Source organism: Aythya ferina (assembly GCF_964211825.1).
Source record: "Aythya ferina genome assembly, chromosome: 15".
NCBI lineage: Eukaryota > Metazoa > Chordata > Aves > Anseriformes > Anatidae > Aythya > Aythya ferina.
Genome location: NC_140314.1, coordinates 1,660,233 through 1,682,464, shown reverse-complemented (window position 1 = coordinate 1,682,464; position 22,232 = coordinate 1,660,233). Strand labels below are relative to the sequence as shown.

The 22,232-nt window shown below is 60.6% G+C and overlaps 2 protein-coding genes and 1 long non-coding RNA gene across 3 annotated transcripts; 1 reads left to right on the top strand and 2 right to left on the bottom strand.

Annotated features, from left to right (window-relative positions):
- Nucleotides 1-5,151: 5,151 nt before the first annotated feature.
- On the bottom strand, nucleotides 5,152-8,167 carry LOC311445361. The gene is made up of 2 exons (XR_014698363.1): nucleotides 8,050-8,167; nucleotides 5,152-6,043 (listed from the first exon to the last, which is right to left on the bottom strand). It is a non-coding gene; the product is annotated as an uncharacterized lncRNA (long non-coding RNA).
- A 2,363-nt stretch (nucleotides 8,168-10,530) lies between these two features.
- Nucleotides 10,531-13,317, bottom strand: MSRB1 (methionine sulfoxide reductase B1). The gene is made up of 4 exons (XM_084537379.1): nucleotides 13,203-13,317; nucleotides 12,678-12,820; nucleotides 12,465-12,579; nucleotides 10,531-11,875 (listed from the first exon to the last, which is right to left on the bottom strand). The coding sequence occupies exons 1-4, from the start codon at nucleotides 13,255-13,257 to the stop codon at nucleotides 11,844-11,846; spliced, it is 345 nt and encodes a 114-aa protein (XP_084393505.1). The 5' UTR covers nucleotides 13,258-13,317; the 3' UTR covers nucleotides 10,531-11,843.
- A 501-nt stretch (nucleotides 13,318-13,818) lies between these two features.
- LOC311445359 (testis-expressed protein 2-like) lies at nucleotides 13,819-22,232 on the top strand. Its single transcript, XM_084537378.1, has 13 exons — nucleotides 13,819-14,045; nucleotides 16,363-16,505; nucleotides 17,224-18,107; nucleotides 18,223-18,423; nucleotides 18,508-18,811; nucleotides 19,017-19,234; nucleotides 19,377-19,550; nucleotides 19,662-19,761; nucleotides 19,930-20,062; nucleotides 20,164-20,301; nucleotides 20,490-20,702; nucleotides 20,812-20,932; nucleotides 21,345-22,232. The coding sequence occupies exons 3-13, from the start codon at nucleotides 17,241-17,243 to the stop codon at nucleotides 21,468-21,470; spliced, it is 2,595 nt and encodes an 864-aa protein (XP_084393504.1). The 5' UTR covers nucleotides 13,819-14,045; nucleotides 16,363-16,505; nucleotides 17,224-17,240; the 3' UTR covers nucleotides 21,471-22,232.

Below are 22,232 nucleotides of genomic sequence, written 5' to 3'. Positions count from 1 at the left end.
ATGAATCAGGTAATGAACACAACGATCTCATACCCTTGTTCCCCTCAATAGCCACATGCATCATGTGCATCCAGAATCGCAGCCGCAGAAATCAAAGCCCGGGCAGTCGGCGGGTTGTGCCGGAGCTGTGGGACGAGGGGAGAGCTCCAGGATTTTGGGTGTCACCTGGGAGTGATAAGAAGCACACAGAGAGGCACAGCAGGGAGCCCTGCTGCCCACTGGGTGCGGAGGATGCGGGTCCCCGTGGGCTGCTCTGCCCTGCCCGGTGGGCGAGGGACGGTGCCGTGCGTCTCTCCCCATCTGCGGCGCACATGCTGGAGCAATCGGCAGCGGGGAGGGCTGGAAAGGCTCCAAATAAAAGAGGGCGCAGGGTACGCCTGCGCTCCCGCTGCCCCGGGCTGCAATACCTTTCACACCAATAAAGTGCAGGTGCTGGGGGATTGCGTGCGCCTGCCTGCGCGCCTCAATAGCGTTTGGATCGTGCCTCCGGTGCCCGGCCCCCTCCCGCCTCACACGTGGCGAGAAAAGGCTTGGAAAAGGCTCTGTTTGGAGACAAAAGCCTCTCGGTGAGGATCCCCTTTCCTGGTGACAGTGGGCATCTGGTTCCTATAGCGCAGGCACCCACATGTGCTGCCTGACCCCACAGGCCCCCTCTCCCCTCCCCATGACTCAGGTTAGCGTGCGGCGCTTCGTGGCCCCGCTGGGAAGGAGTGGGGCTTTGTCTGGAGCCGGGCTGACGACAGGAGCTTTCAGGGAAATCACCCAGGCCCTGGCGTGTCTGGGAGAAATGGAGCCGGGCCGGAGCTGCCGGTAACCTGAGGCTCGTCAGAGCGAGCGGGCGGGGGCAGCAGGGGGGCTCTGCTCCGCAGGCACCCCCAGGAGTATGGGACCGCTGGAACAGCATCGCCCTGTGCGGGCTCCTGGTACCAAACAGCATCCCACAATAGGCTGCAAAGTTTTACCTGGTTATCTGGGTGCTCCCATGGGGAAGGGTTCACATTGAAGGGGGTGCAGAAGCATGTCCCAGCAGCTCGTTGCTGCCTGCGGCTGATGGCACGATGAAGCCCGTGGGTGGAAAACTGTGCATGGCCCTGCCCTGGGTCTCCCCCATCACTCCACTCACCTCCTGAGCATGGCTAAAACCAACAAGAGAGCCTAAAATCTGAAATGGTGACAGCGGGTTTTAGCGTCACACCATGGGGAAGAAGCCTGGACACACGACTGGCCAGCAGCCCCTTCCCTGTGCCTGGGGCTGGGTCCCTGCAGTGGCACCAGGAGGGGACCTGAGCAGCCCAGCACTGGGAGCAGTGTGTCCCCGTGCTGCTTCTGCATCCCGGGCTGCCAGGACGGGGCCAGAGAGCAGGACAGATGGGATGTGCAGCCCAGGGAAGTGGTGAGCTGCCTGGTGAGCTAGTGAAGCCTCTGCTCAGTTCTAATACCAGCCCCATGACCCAGGGCTGAGCAAACAGTGTGGCAGGGGATCATCCAGCTCAGCTTTGCAGCTGGCTCTAAGGCATCCCAGAGTGGTAAAATCAAACCCAAAACACCACTGGGATGGCAAAAAGGAGCCATCTGCAAGGCCTCTGCAGAATCTCCGTGCTCCATATCACTGTACAGAGGGAGATGGATGGAGATTTCAAGGTACTGGGTGGGAACAGACCCGATGATCCCATAACCCTGGGGCAGAGGGACAGTTCTGCTCCCTGGGCATCAAGAGCAGTGCCCACAGGGTAGCACTGACCTGCCCGGGCACAGTGGGGACCAGAGGGCACCCCAGTGTGGGGAGCCCCAGCACGGGGCCAAGCCCCAGCTCCTCTCAGCCGCCCCCACAGCAGGGCCAGCCCCGGGCTCATGTGGATGCCCCCTGGTCATTTTTAACCTCAGATCTTTGGCATTATTAACAACATACGTGTGGGGCTCGCTTACCCTATGGGATAACATCTGGGGGTTATTCATCACGGCCACCGCAGGCTGCAGCCCCCCGCGCTCCCCGCGGAGCGGGATGGGTCACATCTGAACACCAAGCCGCTTGATGTGGAGTCATTAGCATGCACAGACTTCCAGCCCAATTACTTGACAGATGAAATCAAGATCCGTTGGCCTTATTGTTTGCATCTGGAGGGCCGCATCCGCGCACACTCCTCCTTCCTCCAGCCCGGCCCCGCTCCCAGCCTGCACCGGCGCTCGCTTCATCTGGAGGTCTTTTAGCGCCGCTGCGCACATGGGAACGTACCGAACGCACCGTAACAACGCCAGCCCGACACAACGGCAGCTATCCACAGCACCTTCAGAGATGGAAAAATACCCCACGGCCTGCCCCTTCCTCCTCTGCCCCTTCCTCCTTCCTCCCACCAGCACGTCTCGCTGGAGGAGCTTTGCTCCGTTGGTGAGCGCGCAACGAAGCTGCCGTGGATCAGGTCGTGGCTGTCCATAGCTTGAGCTTCGCAGCCAAGCCGCTGCTGTTCTGCTGATGGATTTTACACAGAGGAACAATTCGACCTCATTTCTACCCATTAACGCAATCAACAGCGTTGAGCTTGCTGTAAAAGCAAATCCTAATAGTGCATCGGAACTATTTGAGGAGCTGGAGGCAGCAGGCAGGTGTGGGAGCATGGGGAGCACCCAGCAGCGTGCCAGCTCAAGCAGAAAGCCCCAAATCCCAGTAATTACGGCCAAGAAATGCTGGTGTGGGACTGGGACTGCCAGCATCCCTTGCACCTTGCTTCAGCTGCACCCCCAGGGCCTCTCCTTGTGCTGTCAATTGAACAAAAAATAAATTCTTGTCACGTATTTCCTCCCATGTTTTGCTGCTCTGGAGGGCCAATGCTTTGGGGGGGGGGAGCCCCTGTGTGGCTGCGGGATGGGAACCTGTGGGATGGGAACCTGCAGTCCCTGTGGGATGGGAAGCTGCAGCCCTTGCGGGGCACTGCTCGCCCCTCCAGGTGACAAACCATCCTGCTGGCACCCCGGGGCCTGCCAGCACGCAGCAGATTGCTGCGGGGACAGCTGTGGCTGCCTGGCCCTGCGTTCGGACACCAGGAAACGGCGTGCTGCAGGGGGCTTGGGGTGGAAAACGCACGGAGTGTGGGCAGGAGGGCGGGGAGGGACGGCGGGGAGCGGATGCGCAGAGGCGTGGGGCTCCGGATGGCTCCCGTGGGGCTGGGAAGGAACGACATCCCCAGCTGTTTTAGGGCACCCCAGGAGCCACCTGGCACCTCCCCAGTGGAGGAGCCGGTGACCCCGGCACGGTGCCTGTCTGGTCCCCGGGCCAGCACGGAGCCTCAGCAGGGACAAACGGCTGTGCTGGAGGCAGCACCGAGCGGCAGGAGGAATTCGGGTTTCTTTTTTCCCCTGTAACCCATCTGTGCTTAATTTCTTTGGGGGTTTCACTCCAAATTCTTCAGATTCTATGGCAAATGCTTTGCGGTGCTCGGTTCAGCTCGCCTCCGTGGCTGCCCGGCTCGGGGCTGCCTGCAGCCAAAGCAGAGGGAAGGGAAAGCACTGACCCTACAAATCCCCCAACAAAAACCCGATGCCCAGCCAGCACCTCCAGCAGCAGCCCAGAGGCAGCGAGAGCCCTTGCTGAGGCTGTGGCAGCAGGGGACAATGCGGCAGGAGACCACATGTGGCTGGGGACCACATGGCGCATCACCGCCCCCAGCTCCGTTTCCAGTCCCCCACCCATCCTTGTGTGCTGTGCTCCACGCAGGGGGCAGAGGAACCCAAACCCTTGCTGATTTCTGCAGACACCTGGACTAAGCAGTGCCCGTCCTGCCCAGGGGATGAGGCACAGCCCTGCTCCCACCGTGTGTCCTGGCACCTCCCGCAGACCAGAGCTATGGAAACAGGAGGCGGCTGGAGGCAGCTGTCAGCTTTGCGAGAGCGCTGACGGGAGGTGTTTCTGTTTGCTCCTATCATTTGTAGCAACAAATCACTTGTTTTGCCCTAATTTTGCAATTACAGACTGGTAGCTCTGGGCTACAGGCACATGCAAATGCCTCAGTCTGGAGAGCAGAGCTGTGCGGCGCGCGCCGCCCTCATAGGGAACGGCAGCAGCGTGGCAGCACCGCAGTCACTGCTAATTAGCCGCTAATTTTACAGACTTCTTTATGGCTTTGCAGTCGTTTACCCTTCCCAGTGGGCTGGAGCCCTGCAGCCAGAGCTGCCAGCAGGGCACTGGTGTGGCTCTGCCGCTTCTCCCCAGGGACAGCACAGCGGCAGCGCTGGGGCAGGGATGGGCGCCAGCTCCAGCCCCATCTCTAGGCACTGGGGACAACCAAGGAAAAATGCCTGAACCCAGTGGAGGCCACGTTCAGGGTGGTGACAGCTCCCACGGGCACTGCCCTGGCTTGGGGAGAGGGATCGGGAAGCACTTCTCTCCGCTGCTGTGCAGAGGAGAAATTCAGATCCTGCACAATCCCGGGTAAAAACGATCCCGCACCAGGAGACCGTCCCACGCCCGCATAGAGGTTCAATCTAGGCACAGTTCTGAAGATTTAAGTGGTGTCTTGGCTTGATGCAGGCTGTCTGCAAGAGTAAGTTTCCTCCCCAGAGCACACATCCAAACCTCTGTTTTGATAAGTATCAGGATACCGTGCTGGCCTCAAATGGAGAAATTAAATGAATACCTTGCATATTTTGGCGACTCATGCACGTGAGCAGCTGTAATTGAAGACACGACCTGTCTCGCCCTTCAGCATGTATTGGCAAATTACAGCTTTTCATTATTTTCCCCTGTTTCATCTATACCCAGACAGAGATGTTCATCTAAACCCAGCTAAAACCTGCACCCTGGATGGGATGGGGGCACAGGGCTGCACGCCTGCCTGGGCAGCTGCTCCCACGCAGAGCAAGCTGCAGTTACCCTGGATCAACACCAGTCATGGGTCTGGGGATTGAATTTTTGCATTTTCATTGCCCCTCGGGTGCCATTTGCAGCAGTTGTTCCCTACAGTGTGGTGGACCAGCGGGCAGTGCATCGTGCTGTGCCCACTTACTGCACCTCCGTGCTGCGCGGGGGCTGCGCAGGAAGAGCGAACAACCTTCGGCATTGCATCTGAGGAGCCATCAGTTAAATGAGCTATTTTAATTAAGTGCAATCTAAGTTATGCGGTAATGTCAGGAGGGATGATAGAAAACACTCCACTTGGCCTGGTGAGCAGCGGAGGATGTATTTCATGAGCTTCATTAGCCCCTGACCCGCCACCGACCTCGCCCCGTGCGCACGTTTGCACGCTCGCGTGCACGCTGCGCCCACAAACCCCGCTCAGCTCAAGGCAGACCCCATTCAAAAAAAAGATTAGCCACCCGATTTCTGCCCCTCCATCCGAGGTGGGTGGGTAGGAAGCACCACAGTTGGGGTTAACTCCTCCAGACGGACAGCAGGGAGCATGCTGTGCTGGGACGGACGGACAGACGGACACGGGACGTGGCTACGAGAAGCAGGGCAGCAGCTCACCTGCTCCGGCGCTGCCGAGCGCTTCCCGAGCACTTCATCCCCCGCCGGAGCCTAGATGCTGGGCCTGCCAGAGCCAGTGGCTTAGATTAGTCTGAGCTTAACTGGTTTGATCTCTTACTTTGAATTTTATGGCTGTGAGGTTTTTAAAGCTCGGCGGAGTTAATTTCCAGCAGAACTGTCGTGCTGCTGGCAGGCACCGCCGTGGCCATAAAATACCATCCCCGACTCAAGACGTCAGAGGGGAACAAAGATAGACCGTGATGCGGAAAAGATGCACACATTTAAAATAATCTCCTAAGAATGCAGCACAGCCCTGAAGACACATGTCGGCAGCTCTCTCCCGAGCTGATCGTTTCCTCTTTAAATAGACTGCGTTGCTGATTCCTCCTGGTGGCTTTCCAGTCTCTATTTCTCATCCAATGCTGGTGCAGTTTATGATCCCCATATTCCAAAGGCCCAGAGGAAGACCCCTCGATGGACGCCCACTCGGAGGTGGCCTCCACACCCAGAGCAAGCGCCCACGGCCCTGGAGACGATGTGGGGTTTGCAGAAATTCTTGGCAGTCCTCCCACAGCTTCCCCTCTCCTGAAATTAAAGGATAGAGCTGCAGCAAGCCCTCCATCTAAATTAAAACGAGCTATATTTACTGTTCATACTAATTGAATTATATTAACTCCAAGCTAGATGATAAGCAGAGCCGTCCCTCGCAGTTCCTGGTCTTAATATGTTTTGCATTCAGACAAATGCACACCAGTGTGTCATCGTGTTCAAAGCAGAGGAATTTGGTCCTGGGCTATTTTCCTGCTGCTTTGACAAGGTTGACCAGGAACTTGTTTTCTTTTTTTTTTTTTTCTCCTGTGGGCTTGATTGCACAGTGCAAAAGCATCGGTGAGTCCAATGCGAGCCCTGCAAGCCCCTGTGGGGTGGCACAGGCACAGGGAGCCCTGCCCCGGTGCCGTCCCCAGTGTCCCTGCCAGGGAAAGGCAACACACAGGCAGGAAGGGAGGGATGCTGCTGTCCCCATCCCACAGCAACCCCCAAAGCTGGGGCAGGGCACCACAAACTGATAGGACAGAGATATCAGGGGGAAAAGGAAACATGCTATCAGCCTAATGCCATCAAGATGAACGTAATTCGAAAAACTCAGTCAGGAGGCTTCAATAAGCCCAAAGGGCCCTGCCAAGAGTCGCACTTCCTATATCGAAGTGCATAAAAGCTAGACATGTAAAACACGGGGAAAGCTCTGTCAGGGTAGGCCAGTGCCAGCCAGCAAATATGTAACAGTGGGAACATGAAATATTAATCACTGGTGCATAAAACAATAGGAAAAACCTGCCTTTTCAGGCAGCCATCAATCCTCGCTCAGCAGGGAACATCAAGGGACGCTAATACCATACAGGTTCTGCTTAAATATTTGCCTTCCTTAATGCTCACGCAAGAAGCATTTGCTTTGAAGTTGAAAATAGACTGTAAATGTCTTTTGTGTGAGATGAAACATGATAAGACATGAAACTAGGAGGCTAAACTGTAGTTAATCACGGTGGTTTTACAAGCAACAAATCATTACTGCAGACAGCGAAGCGCAGCGCTTAGAAGCGGCCGGGCAGAGGGGAGAGCCTGGCGTGGGCATCAGCAGCTCTGGGGCACGGCATAGCCATGGAACAGCACAGTTGGGGCACTCAAAATGCCACAGGAGCCCTGTGCCCCCCAGGGGACACCCAGGCCCCGTCCTGCTGTGTCCGAGGCGTCTCCATGGGTCCCCAATGCTGCCAATGTCCGGCATGCCCCACAAAGCAGCAGGAGCATGACTGCCTTCATGTTTTCAGGCAAAAGGCAAATTTCTCAGTGGGCTGAGGTCACCGAGGCGCTTGGGATCTGCTGCTGAAAGCGGCATCTGTGGGGCTGTGCCAGACCCTGTGCCAGGGGGAGGTTTGCTCTGAGCTCCCCCCAGCAGCCCTGGAGTGATGCTGGCGCATCCCAGAGCTGCTTTCCTGGGCACCTTGGGGTGTGTTCCTCCAGCAGCTCCATGGGGGGACACGGGGACACCCACAGCTCCCCTGCACCCCCACGGCCCTGCTGGGAGCTGGGAGGGACGTGGCCCAGCCTGGGCAGCCTCTGTGGGAGACCCATGCGGGGAAAGGCACCCCAAGAAACCACATGCGCTTGGGATGCGGACAGAGCCAGATCTTTGGGTGCTCCGTGGGAAAAGCAAGCAGAGGCGGAGGCACAGGAGCGGACAGGACGAGCGGCAGCCCCATCGCTGCATCCTGGCACAGCCAGCAGCACACACAGCATCCCGGGACAGGTATTTCACACATCAAAAACACAGCTTATGATTAGAAGCGATGTGCACTTGGGAGCGTGAGATAAGACCCCAGAGCAAGCGTATAAGTATGACTGATTAGCAAATAAACTCTCGCTAATTGCCTTAAAAAGTCAGATCTCAGCAGCCAGGGAAGAAGAAAAAAAAAAATGATTTAAATTTTCCTCGGGCTAAACATTTTTCCGTCGAGCTCAGACTCGCTCCGAGTGTTTCCAGTCATTATCTCCCTAATTAACACGCACCACAAACTGAAAACAAATTTCCTCACCTCGTGGCTTGGGAAGGTTCACTGGGATTAAGCAAACTGCACGAAATCGGTCAGTGATTCCCTCCCACCGGGTGAGCAACGGCTGCCGGGTGGGAGGCAGCCCGGAATAAAGATAGATGAAGTTATTAGCAGCGAACGAAGTGAAATAAGCCTTTAATTTCCCCCAGCTGTTGCTGGCTGTGCCCTATTGACAGGTGTGCTCTTGGGATGGGGGCAAGCAGGCGAGCTGGCGGGGGGCACTTCGGCTCCTTACAGCCCCCTGTGTGCCAGGGAAACCAGCAGGGTGCTGGTTTTTTGTTTGTTTGTTTGTTGTTTTTTTTTAAGTTCCCATAACTTTATTTTCTGCCATTGACATAAAACCAGCTCCAGCCCTTGCTGCAGTTTTATGGCCCCGCAAGGAATTGGAACAATTCTTATTAAATGGTGTTCCTAAGTGCCTGCAGAGCGTGGTACCCAGTGGGCTGGGCAGGGATGGCGACCCTACAAAGGATCGGGATTGCAAGGGCAACCCGAACCTGGCCTTGGCCCCCCCAGCAGCACTCAGCCCTTCCACCTGGTAGCGGCCAAATTGAAATAAAACTGAAAATTTAAGGTAAAAGAAACCCATTGCAGGTGGAGGACGCCCTGGGCAGCCTGCTTGTTCTTCCTGTGGCACTTGCTCGAAGGAATAATGGTAATTAGAGCTCCCTAATGCCTCCAGGTCATCTTCTTTTTCCTCGCATAACACAATTTCTATAGGGCTTGTCGTCTTTATTAGGGGAATTAATCTGAATCTCGCTGGGCTCTGGCCGCTCGGCTTTCCACCGGAGCCATGCCGAGGAGGGTCAAAGAGGCAGGTCCACCTCATGTCATGCAAATAAAAAAATTAAAAAAAATTAAAAAGCGAGGTCAGCTGGAGGCTACGGGGGAGGAAATTAATGATTTTTTAAACAACCAGGGAAGTTTACGTCGGCCTGCTAACGTAATTCAATTTCTGTCTTCAGAGCCCTTTATGTCATTAAGCCCACGTCGCCAATACGGGGCCTCTTTTGCCCAACTAAGCAAAATCTTCCTATTAAGCCAGAATTGACATTAGCGCAATAATAAAATTAGGATTAATGGCGGGGGAAGGGCTGCTCCGGGCCAGCCGTGCAGGCAGGGCCGGCCGGGGCTGAGCCCCTCGCTGCGGGGCCGGGGGACCCGAGGTGCCCGGGGGAGCTGGGGAGGCTCGGGGGGGACCTGCCCCCGGCGGGCTGCATCCTGCACCCCCAGCACCGCCTGAAGCCTTCGAGCCTCCCCTGCCAGGCTGTGGCATCAGCAGCTGCAGACAGAGGTTGGAAAAGCATCTCATCCCTGGGAGGGCATCCTGGGCTTTTTGGTTTTGTTTTCCTTTTTTTCTCCTTTCTTCCCCCCTTTTATTTTCTTTTTCTTTTCCCTTTATTTTTTCCTTCCCCCCACCTTTTTTTCCTTTTTCCCCTTTTTTCTTGTTTTCCTCTTCCCCTCTTTTTTCCTTTTTTTTTTCTTTTTTCTTTTTCCCTTTTTTTCTCCCCCCTTTTTCCTTTTTGTTTTCCTTTTTTTTTCCATTTTTCCCCCTTTTTCATTTTTTTCCCCCTTTTCCTATTTTTTCCCTTTTTCTTTTTTTCCTCTTTTTTCCCACTTTCTTTTCCTTCTTCTTTTTTTTTTTTTTTTCCTTTTGGCTCAGGGCAGTGTCCCTCCTGCTTGCTCGAGGGCAACACCCGCTGCTTGACATGAGGGAAGCCCCGGGCGAGGAGCCAGCCTTCAGCAGAGGCTTGGGAACACCGCGGGCACCCTCCCGCGGCCGCTCCCCGAACTGCAGGCAATCCGAATTATAGGCAATCCGAATTAGTCAATCCGAATTACAGCGAGATGTCCCCCCCCGGCCCCTCCCGGTGCCACCTGGGCGCTGGGAGAAGGCCCCAGCCCTGCCCCGGCCTCTGGGCCTCGCTCGGGGGGCACCAGACTGGAGGCGAAGCAGCGGAGCAGGGGGGATTAATTAGCTGAAAAGCAGCTTGGAGTTCGGGCTGGGATCTCATTAGCAATTAGTGTAACAGAGCCAGGGGATGTGGAGTCCAGCAAAGCCCAGTTCAGCCTCCATGAAGCCAGGACAGAGACTTTTGGGGGCAGGGGACAGCAGAGCTGCCACCGACAACTGGCTTCTCACAGGGAAACTGCTGAGACGCTGCCAAAACCCATCCCTTCTTCCCAACACGTCCTGCCAGAGGCTGTGATTTCAGCAAGAACACACTGAAACAGCCTAAAAGCACCTGTAGTTGAGCTGAAATGGTGATGTAAGGTTAAAGAAAACCTACCCCAGTTGAAGTTTTGACTCTGGCAAAGCCTGAAGACTTCCAATGCATCCACATCCTCCCATCCAAAACACAGGGGAAGACACAAACCCACCCCAGCTTTTGGGGACCCCCCCAGCTGCAGACTCCTCAGGCACCAGCAGGAACGCTTTTAAAAGACAAAGTAAGACAGCTATTTCTCTGACACAGTGAATCAATGGTTTATTTTTTGTTTATTTTCAGTGTTCGAAGAGGTACAAGATGAGCAGTGAGCTCCAGGGAATGAGCTGGCACATTGCACTTGTGGCCAGTGCCCTTCCCTCTAGCCCAGGAGGCCTGAGGAGGCAAAAAGCACGTGGAGAAAAGCCCCCAAAGTGCCCTGAGTGCAGCTGAACCGTAACGCTGTGGCGTGGCTGCACCACCCCGCTCACGTGCTGCACCAGTTACACCATTGGACCCACGGGTCAAAGGTTTGCTGTGCCCAGAAACCCTCCTGTACCGATTTCAAAGAGGAGGGTTTGGTTCCTGGGCAGTGAGCAAAGCAGGGCAGTGAGGGAAGGCCACGAATCAGACCCTGAATTAAGGAGCAATCAGTGTCAGAGCCCTTTCGAGTGCAGAGAGAACGCAAACGTGACTCCTAAAGCCTGAGTTGTGCAAGGTGCAGTCGGTGAGCCTGGTTCTGGCCTCCCTTACAGCAGTATAAAGTAAGGAGGAACCGTTCACACCACGAGGGTTACAACACAGTACTACAAGGTCTGCTGTGAGGCAGAGCCAGAGCCAGGCCCGGAGGACACAGTAAATGCAGAACCGCCTCTGCTGCCTGCACGGTGGTGGGTCGAGGGGTAAAACACCCGGGTGCTGTCCAGCAGGGTCATAAGAACATCCTTGCCCCAGCATCCTGGAAGGGTTTACAGAGGGCAATTCATACCATGATCCCAGCCCAGAATAGCACCAGAGATTAACCCAGGCTCTGCTCCCCGCTAATCCAGCGCCATCCCCCTTCCGAGACATCAGGAGGGAGGCTCTGGGTGGCAGCGGTGGTAAGGCAGCATCTGCCCTTCTTGGCCACGGTGCTGGGGCAGCCCCGGCTCTGCTGGGCACCACCAGAACTGCCCCAGCACCCAGCGGAGGCAGGGCTGCAGGCACGGGTGCTGCTGCAGTGGGCAAAGCAGAAAGGACTCAGCAGCAGCTGCTGGCAGAGGCAGGGATGTCTGGGGGAAGATGGGAGGGGGAAAGGGAAGGTAAAAGGAAGAGCTGCAGCCTTCAGCTTAACTCGTGCAAAATAACCTCAGGCACGGGTCATACAACCCGGCCCCCAGCAAGTGCAGGGCAGCCACAGCCTCCCCTCCCCTCCCAGCTCCCTCCCAGCACCCAGAATGGGGATGTCTCGGAGCATGGAGTCGGCCTGGGGGCACCAGGAGCTTTGTCGGGGGGTCTCTTGCTCCCAGTGCACCCCAAGATGTGAATGCAGGATCAGCCCCCAGCAGCATGTTGTGTAGAGCAGCTCGCTTATTTCTCCTTCGGGTCCTTATCTGCTTTGCCTGGAAGAGGGGGAGGAAAGAAATCAGGGCCCCTGTGTTTTGTTCCAGACCCCCCAGCCCAGTTTATAATTACTTTGCCACACACAGTGCTTCACAAGCACTGCAGTCAGATAATCAGAACAGCAAGACACGGCTGGGGTGCTGCCCTGAGCTCAGACACAGCCTCCCAAAGCCTTTTTCTGACAGTGGGCAAGCAAACAGCACCACAACCGCTGCAGAAAGAACTGGCCTTCCCCTACCATAAAGCGGAAGCAATGTTCAAACCTTGCACGTGACTACTGCAGGAAACGAGCCAGAAAGCTCAGCGCCATCCTGCCCTGGCACTGCACCACCAGCAGAAAGCCTCCACAGTTCTGCTGCTCCCCTGACACACGGGGACCTGGGGCACCTCCAGCATGCCCCATATTCCACCATGCAAGGTCAGAGAGCCCCCACAGAGCCACCCACTGACCAGGCTGAGGCGTGTGGGATTTGCTGGGGGCTTGGGTGGCTCCAGGCTTACCGCATCCCCCACCGTGCAGCCAGGCTGGCAGCAACCCCAACAGATAACCACGAGGACAGAGCCAGCCCGGTGAGGCGCAGCCCTTACCTTTCGGGATAAATTTCAGCGAGCTGCTGAATATTCAGAAGCGGGACTGCCCCCTCTTGGGCCCATCATTGAGGAACTCGTGGCCCAGCCCGTTGCCGCACTTGCCACAGGACACCTGGCGACATAAGGAGAGGGTCACAAGGGGCCTTTTGGGGCCCTGCTATGAGAAACGGGCTTTTTTCACCCCTATCCCGAGCGTTTGGGAACCATCACCTTGAAGGCCCCCGGGCGCTCCTTGCGCTTGGCCACGCTGTCCTCGTGGATGGTCTCGGTGAAGGCCGGCCAGGGCGAGGAGTGCTCGTACTTGGCGCGGCTGGAGAACAGCTCGTAGCCACACCGGGCGCACGCGTAGATGCCTGGAGGGGGGGGGGGATGGCAGAGGAGGGGGGGGCTCAGCACTGAGACCCCCGAGAAGCCCCCCGGGCCGTGTCAGCTGCCCCGGGACACCCGCACCCTTGGGCTCTACCCCCTGGGGCAGCCGCCAACCCAGGGCTAGGCACCAAAAGGGGGCTTTGAGCTCGCCCCCAGACCCCCTTTATAGGCAGCCCCCCCAGCCCCTCCAGCCTCCCCCCGGCCCCCAGGGGCTCGCCCCCAGCCCATCCCCGCAGGATGGAGCCCCCCGGCCACGCCGCCCCCCCCCCGGCCCCCTTTATAGACGACCCCCTCGACCCCTCCAGCCTCCCCCCGACCCCTAGCGGGACCCCCCCGACCTTTGGGGTCGCCCCCGGCCGCGCTCACCCGGCTCGAAGTGGTCTCGGAACGCCTCGCCCCCCAGGAAGGAGCAGAACGACATGGCGGAGCACCCCCCTCCGCCGCCCCGCCCGCCGCCCCGCCCACTGCCACACCCACCGCCCCGCCCCCTGACCACACCCCCGAAGCCCCGCCCATTGACCACGCCCCCTCCCTGATGCCCCGCCCACTCTGGCCCCGCCCACTCCGCCCGCCGCGGAGCCCCGGGGCCACCGGGGGGCGCGCGGTGGAGGGGGGGGGGTCCCACCGAGGGGGGGTCTCCCCCGCTCCCCGCCGCTCCCCCCAGCCCCGTCCCGCTGTTCTGGGGCTTTTTGGGGCCTCTCCGGTGCTGCGGGCCCGGCCCCGTTCCCCCGCGTGCTCCCGGTGCGTCCCCCCCCCCGGAGCAGCGAAGCACCGGGAGAGGGGTGGGGGCGGCTCCTGCCGGGGCTCCGCGGCACCGGGGGGTCAGGACGGGGGTCCCGGCTGTGTGTGTGTGTGTCCCCGCCGCCCCCCCACCGCACCGCACCGCACCGCACCGGGGCCGGCTGAACGCGAACGGAGCCGGCCCCGGGGCGGAGCTCGGCGGGGCGGAGCGGGGCCCGGCGCGGTCCTGCGGATGCTCCGGTACCGCCGGTGGGGAGCGGGGCGAGCTCCGAGCCCTGCACCGGGCACCCCAGACCCCGCGCTGGGACCGGGGTCGAGCCCTCACCTCCGCCACCGGCACCGCCACCGACCCTCCGCACCGCCACCGGCATCAGCCCTGCGGTACCGGCACCGGCGCTGCCCCCCCCCCGGCCACCCTCTCCCCCGGTACCGACCCCCCGGCCCCAGGAGCGACCCTTCCCGGGCCAGGTACGGGCGCTGCGGGAGCGGGACCCCCGCAGGGAGCGGTGCCGGGGGCAGCCCCGGTGCCCGGAGCGGTGCTGGGGGCCGGGCAGCGACCGGCACGGGGCTGGGGGCTCCCCCCCCGTGGGCTGGGGTTCGGTGAACGGCTCCGGGAGGGCTCGGGACAGAGCAGGGGGAACGTGGGGACAGAAGGACAGGGGGATGGAGGGACAGGGGGACATGGGGACATGGGGACAGGCACCCCCAAAGAGCCCCGCGCGCTGCCGGAGGGGTGCGGGACTGGCTGCGGGCACCACGGGGCATAAAGTGGGGGTCGCTGTGGGGTGCAGGCTCAGCGGGGATGGTGGCCAGTCCCGCCACCCTAATAGCAGGGGGCAAAGGGGGGGCAGCCGGGCTCCAGCAGCCCCTGTGGGGACCTTCCCTGCTGGGCCTGGGTCTGCGGGGTTGGCGTGGAGGGGGGGTGTGTGGGATGTGAGCTGGGTGCCCCCGTGGGGTACGTGGGGTGTGAGGGCTCCCGGAGGAGGAGGTGGCAGCAGCCCGGCGTGCCGCAAGGTAGCGGCTGTGCTCTGAAGGTGAGCTGCAGGCAGCAGGAGCCAGGCGGCTCCTTGGCAGGCTCGGGGAGGCGACGAGCTTCTCCTTCGGGAACAGCAGGCAGCACCACGAGGCTCTTCCCCCCTCGCTTCATCCGAGGACTCCGGGATGATTCAGCCCGCTGGCATCTCCCTCACGCTGCCCCCCTCCTGGGTGCAAGAGCGAAAACGCGGGGGGCCCTTCAGCCGAACGGGGGTGAGCGCCCCACGGAGCTGCAGGAGCCCCGAGGCCTGGAGCAAAGCGCTTAAAGGGTTTTTGGGCCCTCTTGATGGTGACATGTCCACGTCCCACAGCCCGGAGCAAGAGCCGGGGGCTGCAGCTGCCCGGCACGTGGAGCCCCCCGCGCAGGGCCACTGCTCCTGCCCTCTGCGTGCTGCTGGTTTAAATTAGGTCAGGCGTGCGTCGCGGGCTCCGCCGCGCTCCCGCTCGAGCCCAGGGGATTGATGGCTCGTGGCAGGCGCGGGGAGGACGAGGCTGGGGTGGTGGGGAGCCGAGGACGCTCCGTGCTGCTTTGTGGAGAGTGGGTGCTGCCTCTCCTCAGCCACCAAGCTCAAACGAGGGGGGCACCAGGCAGGCTCTGAGCAGGCTGAACCACCACGGAGACGTTCCAGGTGCAGGTTTGCAGGCAGCCTAAAGCAGGCAGGCTCCAGGAGCAGCTGCAGCAGCCACCGGGACCCTGCGTGGCGGCAGCATCGCCCACCCGGCCCCTCTGCTGAAGCCTTTTCAGGGGGTGAAGCCGTGCCTGCTCTAAAAGCTCTCGGATTCTGCCTGGAAGCACTCTGCGTTTGTCAGATGCCGGTGCGCAGAAAATTGATGTCCTTAGGTTGCAGCGAGACTTTCTTCAAAGCCCTGCGCTCCTTAATCACAGGATAATGCAGGGAGCTCTCCAGCTCCAGCACTCGTAACCACAGCAATTTGGTTTCTGTGGCGGTATGTTGTGAAGATAATTAGACGAGGGATTTCCAACTTGTTTGGCTGGGTGATAAAAACCTCTCTGGGAGGAGGCAGAGCTCTGCCACAATCCCCGCTAGCGGTGCCAGCCCGCCTCCGGCAGCCACCGGCAGCTCTCATTAGCTGCAGAGGGCTGCTGGAGATTAATTTTTCAATTAACTCTCCTTGTTTTTACATCAAAAGCAAACACCATTTTGGCAATGGCCCACCTGGGAGGGTGTAGGTATCATTGGTATCAGCGCCAGGCAGCGAAGCGCGGCAGGAGCACTTTTGCTGCCTTGTGCCTGCAAAGGGGGGTGTGGAACGGGGAGGTGCTCGGGGACACCCCCCTGTCCAGGCTGCGCTCGTGTCTCCTTCTGCACCACGTCAAGCCAGGATCCTGCACCCGAGCCAGAAAGAGAGAGATTAGAAGCCTCCAAAGCTGCCTCCAGAGACACCTCGAGGCTCAATATGTGCTTGCTGAGCCCTGAGCTGAGACCTTCAGCGGGGCTGCCCCGCACGGAGCCCCCACCGGGGTGCTGGTGGCCCCGCTGTGGCACCCCCAGGGTCCGTCCCCCTGCTCCACACCCCCCTGGCCACCCCCGCTCCCCAGAGGTGGCTGCGTCTCAGCAGCGCACACGTAGCCCCCGCTGTACTCGCTGTCCCTGCCAGCTGAAAACTCCCATGTAAACCCAGGCTATTATTATCTCAGTCTTCCACTCTGCTAATGGTCTCTCAGGAAACAGACTTTTTCTTTCCCCCCCCCCACCTCCTTTTTTCTTTTTCTTTTTTTTTTTTTTAGCTTTTATAACCCAGGAATACCGGAGCAGAGGTAACCAAACACCAGGCAGGGCGCAGCGGAGCACCGAGCCCGTGCCACACGCTGGGGAACTGCTGAGCCCCTGAGCCAACAACAGGGCCACGGATCAGCACCGGGGCTTTCTGGTAGGCACAGCCATGGCTGGGGGGGGCCCTGGCAGCATCGGGGACAGCTTTGGCACTGGGGACAGCTGTGGCACTGAGCCACCAGGCTCAGGGTGCGCTGGGGGTGCCAGCCTGGTGCTGGGTTTGCCAAGTAAATGCAAGGAGCGCGCCCTTGAGAGGGGGCAGATCCTGCCAGAGCATCGCTGCAGGCGAGGGAAGGAGCTCCCCAGCACCACTCCCCGTGGGCTGCCAGCCCCAGGACCTGCTGTGATCTCTCCCTTCCCCTAGCCCGGGGCGTCCCCCCAGATTATTCGGGGTTGACAGTTGGCGCGTGTAAATCAGAAGCAAAGCGAAAGCCGCGAAGCATGAGATTACATAAATGGAGCTGGAGGCAGCTGCGACGCAGCCTGTAATTAATTCGTGGTAGGAAAGCGCTTTGAAGATCCCGGCTGAGGCACATCCCAGGCACGAGGCAGCCCGAGGGGCAGCACCCACCTGCAGCCGGGACCTGCTCAGCCCCGCTCCTGCCGCGGGGATGCTGTGAGAGGAGGGGTGGGGGCGGAGGACGAGCTCCCCGTGCTCAGCCCCATGCTCTGGGTGCTGGGCTCAGCCCCACGATGATCCTGAGAGCCTGGCCTGCAGCTCCCATCCTTCCTCCTGATATCACACACGTGCTCAGGGGTTCAGGCAGCCTCGACGTGGCACCAAGCTGAGCTGCTCCCTCCTGTTCCCTCGGCAGCACCGGCACCGTCAGCGATGCGTGCGATGGCAGAACAGGCTGTGGCAGCAGCGGACGCCTCCCCAATCCTGGCACCATCCCCCGGCTCCCCTTGGCACAGGGACACCGATGGGACAAAGCCTCCTCATCCCACCAGCACCAGGGAGGACAGCGGTGGCCGGGACAGCTGCGGGATCATTTTCCCTGTGGATGGGGACACGAAGCCTCTCCCCTCGCCCCAGCCCGTGGGGATGCTCCTCACTGACATCCCGCGGGGGCCGCAGCCGCGGCTGAGCCTGGCCAAGTCCCGCACGGCCCCGTCCTCGCCCAGCGTCTCCCCGTCGGAGAGCCGCGCCGCCCTGCTCCGGCTGCGGGAGGCCAAGCTGGAGGACACCAAGAGGAGGCTGTCGGAGGCCGTGCAGGAGCCCCTCAGCCGGCTGAGCCGGCTCATGGCCGAGGAGAGCAGCCCCACGGCACGGCTGAAAGCAGGGGGCAGCCCCGGGCGAGGGGAGCCGGGGGGGAGAGGGGCTGGGGGTCGCCGGGTGCGGGACTGGAGCCCCTGGGAGCCCAGCCTGAACTGCCGCTACGAGATCTGCTCCTACGGGGACGTCATCCAGGTGGTGGAGGTCGTGCAGCAGGAGGCCGAGCCCCCGGAGCAGCCTCCAGCAGCCCGGCCGGGGGGCTCGGTGCCGGGCAGGGCCCTGGCCTGCGTCGCGCTCCTCGCATACGGCTACTTGGTCCTGCCGCTGCCGCCCTACGCCGCCGGGCTCTGCCTGGGGCTCACCGCCGGGCTGCTGCTGGGCTTCCTCGCCATCCTGCTCCTCCTGCTCAAGCCGCCACCACCGCGGGGCCGCCTGCGCCCTGAGCTGCTCCCAGGGGGCCCGCGGGGAGCCCACGGCCTCCAGGTAGGAGAGGGGCGGCCGCGGGCACTGGGTGCTGGGGCTGGGTGCTAGGAGCTGGGTGCTGGGGCTGCCCAAAGCTGCACGGCACCACGAGGCAGTCGACTCCTCTCCCCTCCAGGGCTGGCTGAACCAGCTGCACGTCTACGACCCCGAGCTCTACCACCCATCGCTCACGCACTCGGTGCTGGCCACTCTGGACGGGGCCACCCTCAAGCTCTCTTACCCCAAGAACAACATCCCGCGCCGGGCCGCCTTCGCAGAGGAAATCCTCGAGGCCACCTTCATCAGCCAGCGCTGCTACGACATGACCGATGCCAAGGTGACCGCGGAGCTGCCCTTGGGAGCGGGGGGCTGTCCCCTCGCAGGGACCCCCAGTGCCTCACGGCCACTCTCGGTGTTGTAGGTCTTCCTCTGCCCCCCTTGCCTAGCCCGAAAGCGGCTGTGGAACAAGAAGTACCCCATCTGCATCCTCTTCCCAGACCGGGTGGACACGGAGCACAGGAGCAGCGATGAACATGGCACAGAGCTGCAGGGGGATGAAGGGATGAAGAAGCCACAGGTGCCCACCCAGGACGTCCCAGGGGACTGCAGGGAAAGGTGCCTGTACCTCTTTGGGCGGACGGGGAGGGAGAAGGAGGAGTGGTACCAGCACCTCCTGCGAGCCTGCCACGGGACCCCGAGCAGCAGCCGCGGGGAAGCCAGGCCAGGTGAGAATCAGCCACTGCTCCGCACCGGGACTGATCCAGGGCTGGGAGCTGCCCCGTGCTGGGACAGGCTCTGGAAAGGCAGCAGGGAGCAGGGAGGGAGGTGGAGGAACTGGGACAGGGCTCACCAGCCCTCAGCTTGTGCAGCAGCAGGGGCACCACGTCACCCCTCGCTGCAGCCAGCCCGGTCGTGTCCCCGTGTCCCCAGGCATGGGACCGGCTCCGCAGAGCGCTGCCAGCAGCAGTGGAGGGAGCACCGAGGACATCCCCTCTGCCATCAGACTCAAGGACCTGGCTGGAAATGTCCGACAGAAGATTTTTCTGGATTACAGCACCTACATGGCCCGCTTTGTGCCGGCAGAGGTGGGGGGCAGCCCGGAGCAGAGCCCCCCTCACAGCGTGCAGAGCAGCCCCACGCCCGGGAAGGTGAGTGGGGCAGATCCAGCCCTCAGTGCTGCTGCTTCCTGGCCCTGTTGTTCACCTCCTCCCTCCTGGCACCATGGTTTGGGTGGCTGAGCCGTGGTGCTGGGGAGCACAGCCCCAGCCTGCAGGTCCCACCCTGCTCCAGGCGCTCGTGGCTTCTCCCCACCCGCAGCTCGGCGAGGACGCGGCCGGGCGCAGCGAGGGGTGCACGGCCTGGGTGAACGCGCTGGTGGGGCGCGTCTTCTGGGATTTCCTCCGGGAACGGTACTGGGCTGAGCAGGTGGCCAGCAAGATCCAGAAGAAGTTAAGCAAGATCAAGGTGAGAAGCAGGAATGACCCAGGGGCCACGGGAGGCAAGGAGAGCCCTGTCCTGTCCTGACGGTGGGTGCCAGGCTGTGGTAACGATCCCCATGTGGTTTCCCTCCATCAGCTCCCGTATTTCATGAACGAGCTGACGCTGACGGAGCTGGACATGGGCACCTCCATCCCCTCCATCCTCAGCACATCCAAGCCCACCATCAACGACCGAGGTACGAACCCTGCTGCCTTGCAGAGTGGCAGGATGCCAGGGCTGGCTGCACAGCAGCTGTTATTGAGGTGCCAGCCCGGTCCCCAAAGCAGGGAGGTTTTGGTGGGCACGTGAGCAGCCCTCAGCCCCTGTGGCACTGACAGGGGCTCGCCCCTTCCCTCCCCGGCAGGGCTCTGGGTGGACATGGAGGTCACCTACAGCGGCTCCTTGCAGATGACCCTTGAGACGAAAATGAACCTCTGCAAGCTGGGGAAGGAGGGTGCCGCAGAGGACAGCGGCCCGGCGGAGGCAGGAGGAGAGGGGTAAGGTGACCGCGCGTGGCTGGGTGGCATCCGCATCCTCCCACCTGAGCGAGGCGAGAGGGTGCTGGTGCCAGGACACTGATGCAGCCCGGGGCTCACAGGGCCAAGCCTCGGCTGATCCTGCTGGCAGACAGCGACGCGGAGTCATCCAGCGCCGGCTCCTCCGACGAGGAGGACATCGCCACCGCAGAGCCCGCAGGAGCCCTAGGAGAGCGGGTGCCCCCGCCCGGCACCGAGGGGTGAGGGGCTGCTCGGGGCCGTGGGGTGGAAAGGGAGGTGCTGGGGGAGGCTCAGGCAGGGGTCCCGATGCATCGTGGCAGCCCTTGGCAAGGGTGTCCCATCCCTGCGGGGTGCTGGTGGCGGGTGGCTGGGGGTGCTGAGCACCAGCACGGCTCCGGGTCTCACCCCGCGGCTCCCCTCGCTTTAGCCACGTCAGTGGGAACAGCACGGGCCGGAAGATCCTGCGCTTTGTGGATAAGATCGCCAAGTCCAAGTACTTCCAGAAGGCCACGGAAAATGAGTTCATCAAAAAGAAGATCGAGGAAGTTTCCAACACGCCGCTGCTGCTGACGGTGGAGGTGCAGGAGCTGGCGGGCACCTTGGCCGTGAACGTGCCCCCGCCGCCCACGGACCGTGTCTGGTACCTGCCCTCCTTCCTCCCGGGGGGTCCACAAGCTGGCCACGGGGGCTGTGCCACGTGCGTGGGACGTGGTGCTTGATGCTTTCTGCTGCTGTCCTCCCCCTCGCAGGTACAGCTTCCGTGTCCCACCCCAGCTGGAGCTGAAGGTGCGCCCCAAGCTGGGCGAGCGGGAGGTGACGTTCCTCCACGTCACCGAGTGGATCGAGAAGAAGCTGCAGCATGAATTTCAGGTGCCTGTCCCGAAGGGCTGGGTTTGTTAAAGGGCTGAGCAAACCCTGCTGGTTTGTTTTCTGCTTCTCACCCTTGAGATTTCTGCTCAAAGAACAGAAGGTTCCCCACAGATGTTCAGGTTCCCAAATGCCCCTAAAGAGTAATCCCTTTGAATATCCTCAAAGCCCTGGTCACTGCCCTCTGCCACAGCCACTCCTGAAACCCTCCATACAGGTGAGCCAGCCAAAAATAAGCTGCTCCTGCTTGTTCCTACCTGGAGATATTCAAAGCTGAGGAGCTGGGAGCCCAGGAGCTGTTCTCAGCCCTGATCTCTGCCCCTGTGGCTCCTGCCACAGCCACTTCCAGGCCAGAGCATCAGCGCTCAGGTAGTAGAACTTAAAATCATTTGTTTGTCTGGATTCCTCTTTACAGAAAATTTTGGTGATGCCAAACATGGATGATCTCATCATTCCCATCATGAGCTCCGGCCTGGATCCTCAGCCACCCGCTGGAGAGCTGCCCAGGGACCCACCAGCCAAGGGAGAGAGGAGGCTCTGATGTGCAGCCCCGTGGGAAGGGCAGAGACACTGCACAGGGCTTGGGGACCTCGCTGGGACACAGAGCTAGCTGGGGCCTGGCCACTGACAGCATCCAGCGCTACGCCGTGGGGTCTGGGCTGCTTGGTTCATCTCATCCTCAGCATCCTGCTCCTTTGCAGATGAGCCGCCTCCTTCAATACTGCAAGCACATGTTCAGAGCTGAACCAGACCCCAAGGAAAGGGGTTTGCTGGAGACCCAAGAACTTCATGCACCTCCCACCAGCATCTCAGGACTCCTTCTGGCCAAGGGGGCAGCTCCAGAGCAGTGGAGGGCTGGGTTTTCCCCTGCCTGGTTCCCAAAGAGGGTGCAGGATGCAAAGACAGCTTCCACACTCGAGGAGTTGTGATCACCGCTGACCCACGGCATCACAGCTCCAGGACACATCACACCCTTCCTGCTGGCAGCTGGGCTGCAAGGAAAACATGGGCGGGAAACAAGTCCAAAACCTGAATAAACCCATCACTGCCCAGTCTTACCTAGCAGCCACCTTATTGCACACGCATTCCCACAGCTGGATGGGGCTGTGGGGTTCCTGGAGAGAAAAGGCCACGGATCGTGCCTCCAGCTTGGCAGAGACAGTGCTGGGGTGTAAAAGTAAGGGATGGTAAGGGGAGAGCTGGGCAGCGAGGCTGGGCAGAGGCAGGCAGCAGGTTTTTTTCACCATTCAAAAAGGGAGGGTCCAGAGGACAGAGCAGGCACTCGGCTGGCCCAGTGGGCCTG

Bases quoted from the DNA above. Each gene is read 5' to 3' on its own strand.
- LOC311445359 (XM_084537378.1), top strand. From the start codon at position 17,241: ATGCGTGCGATGGCAGAACAGGCTGTGGCAGCAGCGGACGCCTCCCCA. The intron at 18,108-18,222 runs GTAGGAGAGGGG...TCTCCCCTCCAG, and splicing joins GGGGAGCCCACGGCCTCCAG to GGCTGGCTGAACCAGCTGCA. The intron at 19,235-19,376 runs GTGAGTGGGGCA...ACCCTGCTCCAG, and splicing joins GCAGCCCCACGCCCGGGAAG to GCGCTCGTGGCTTCTCCCCA.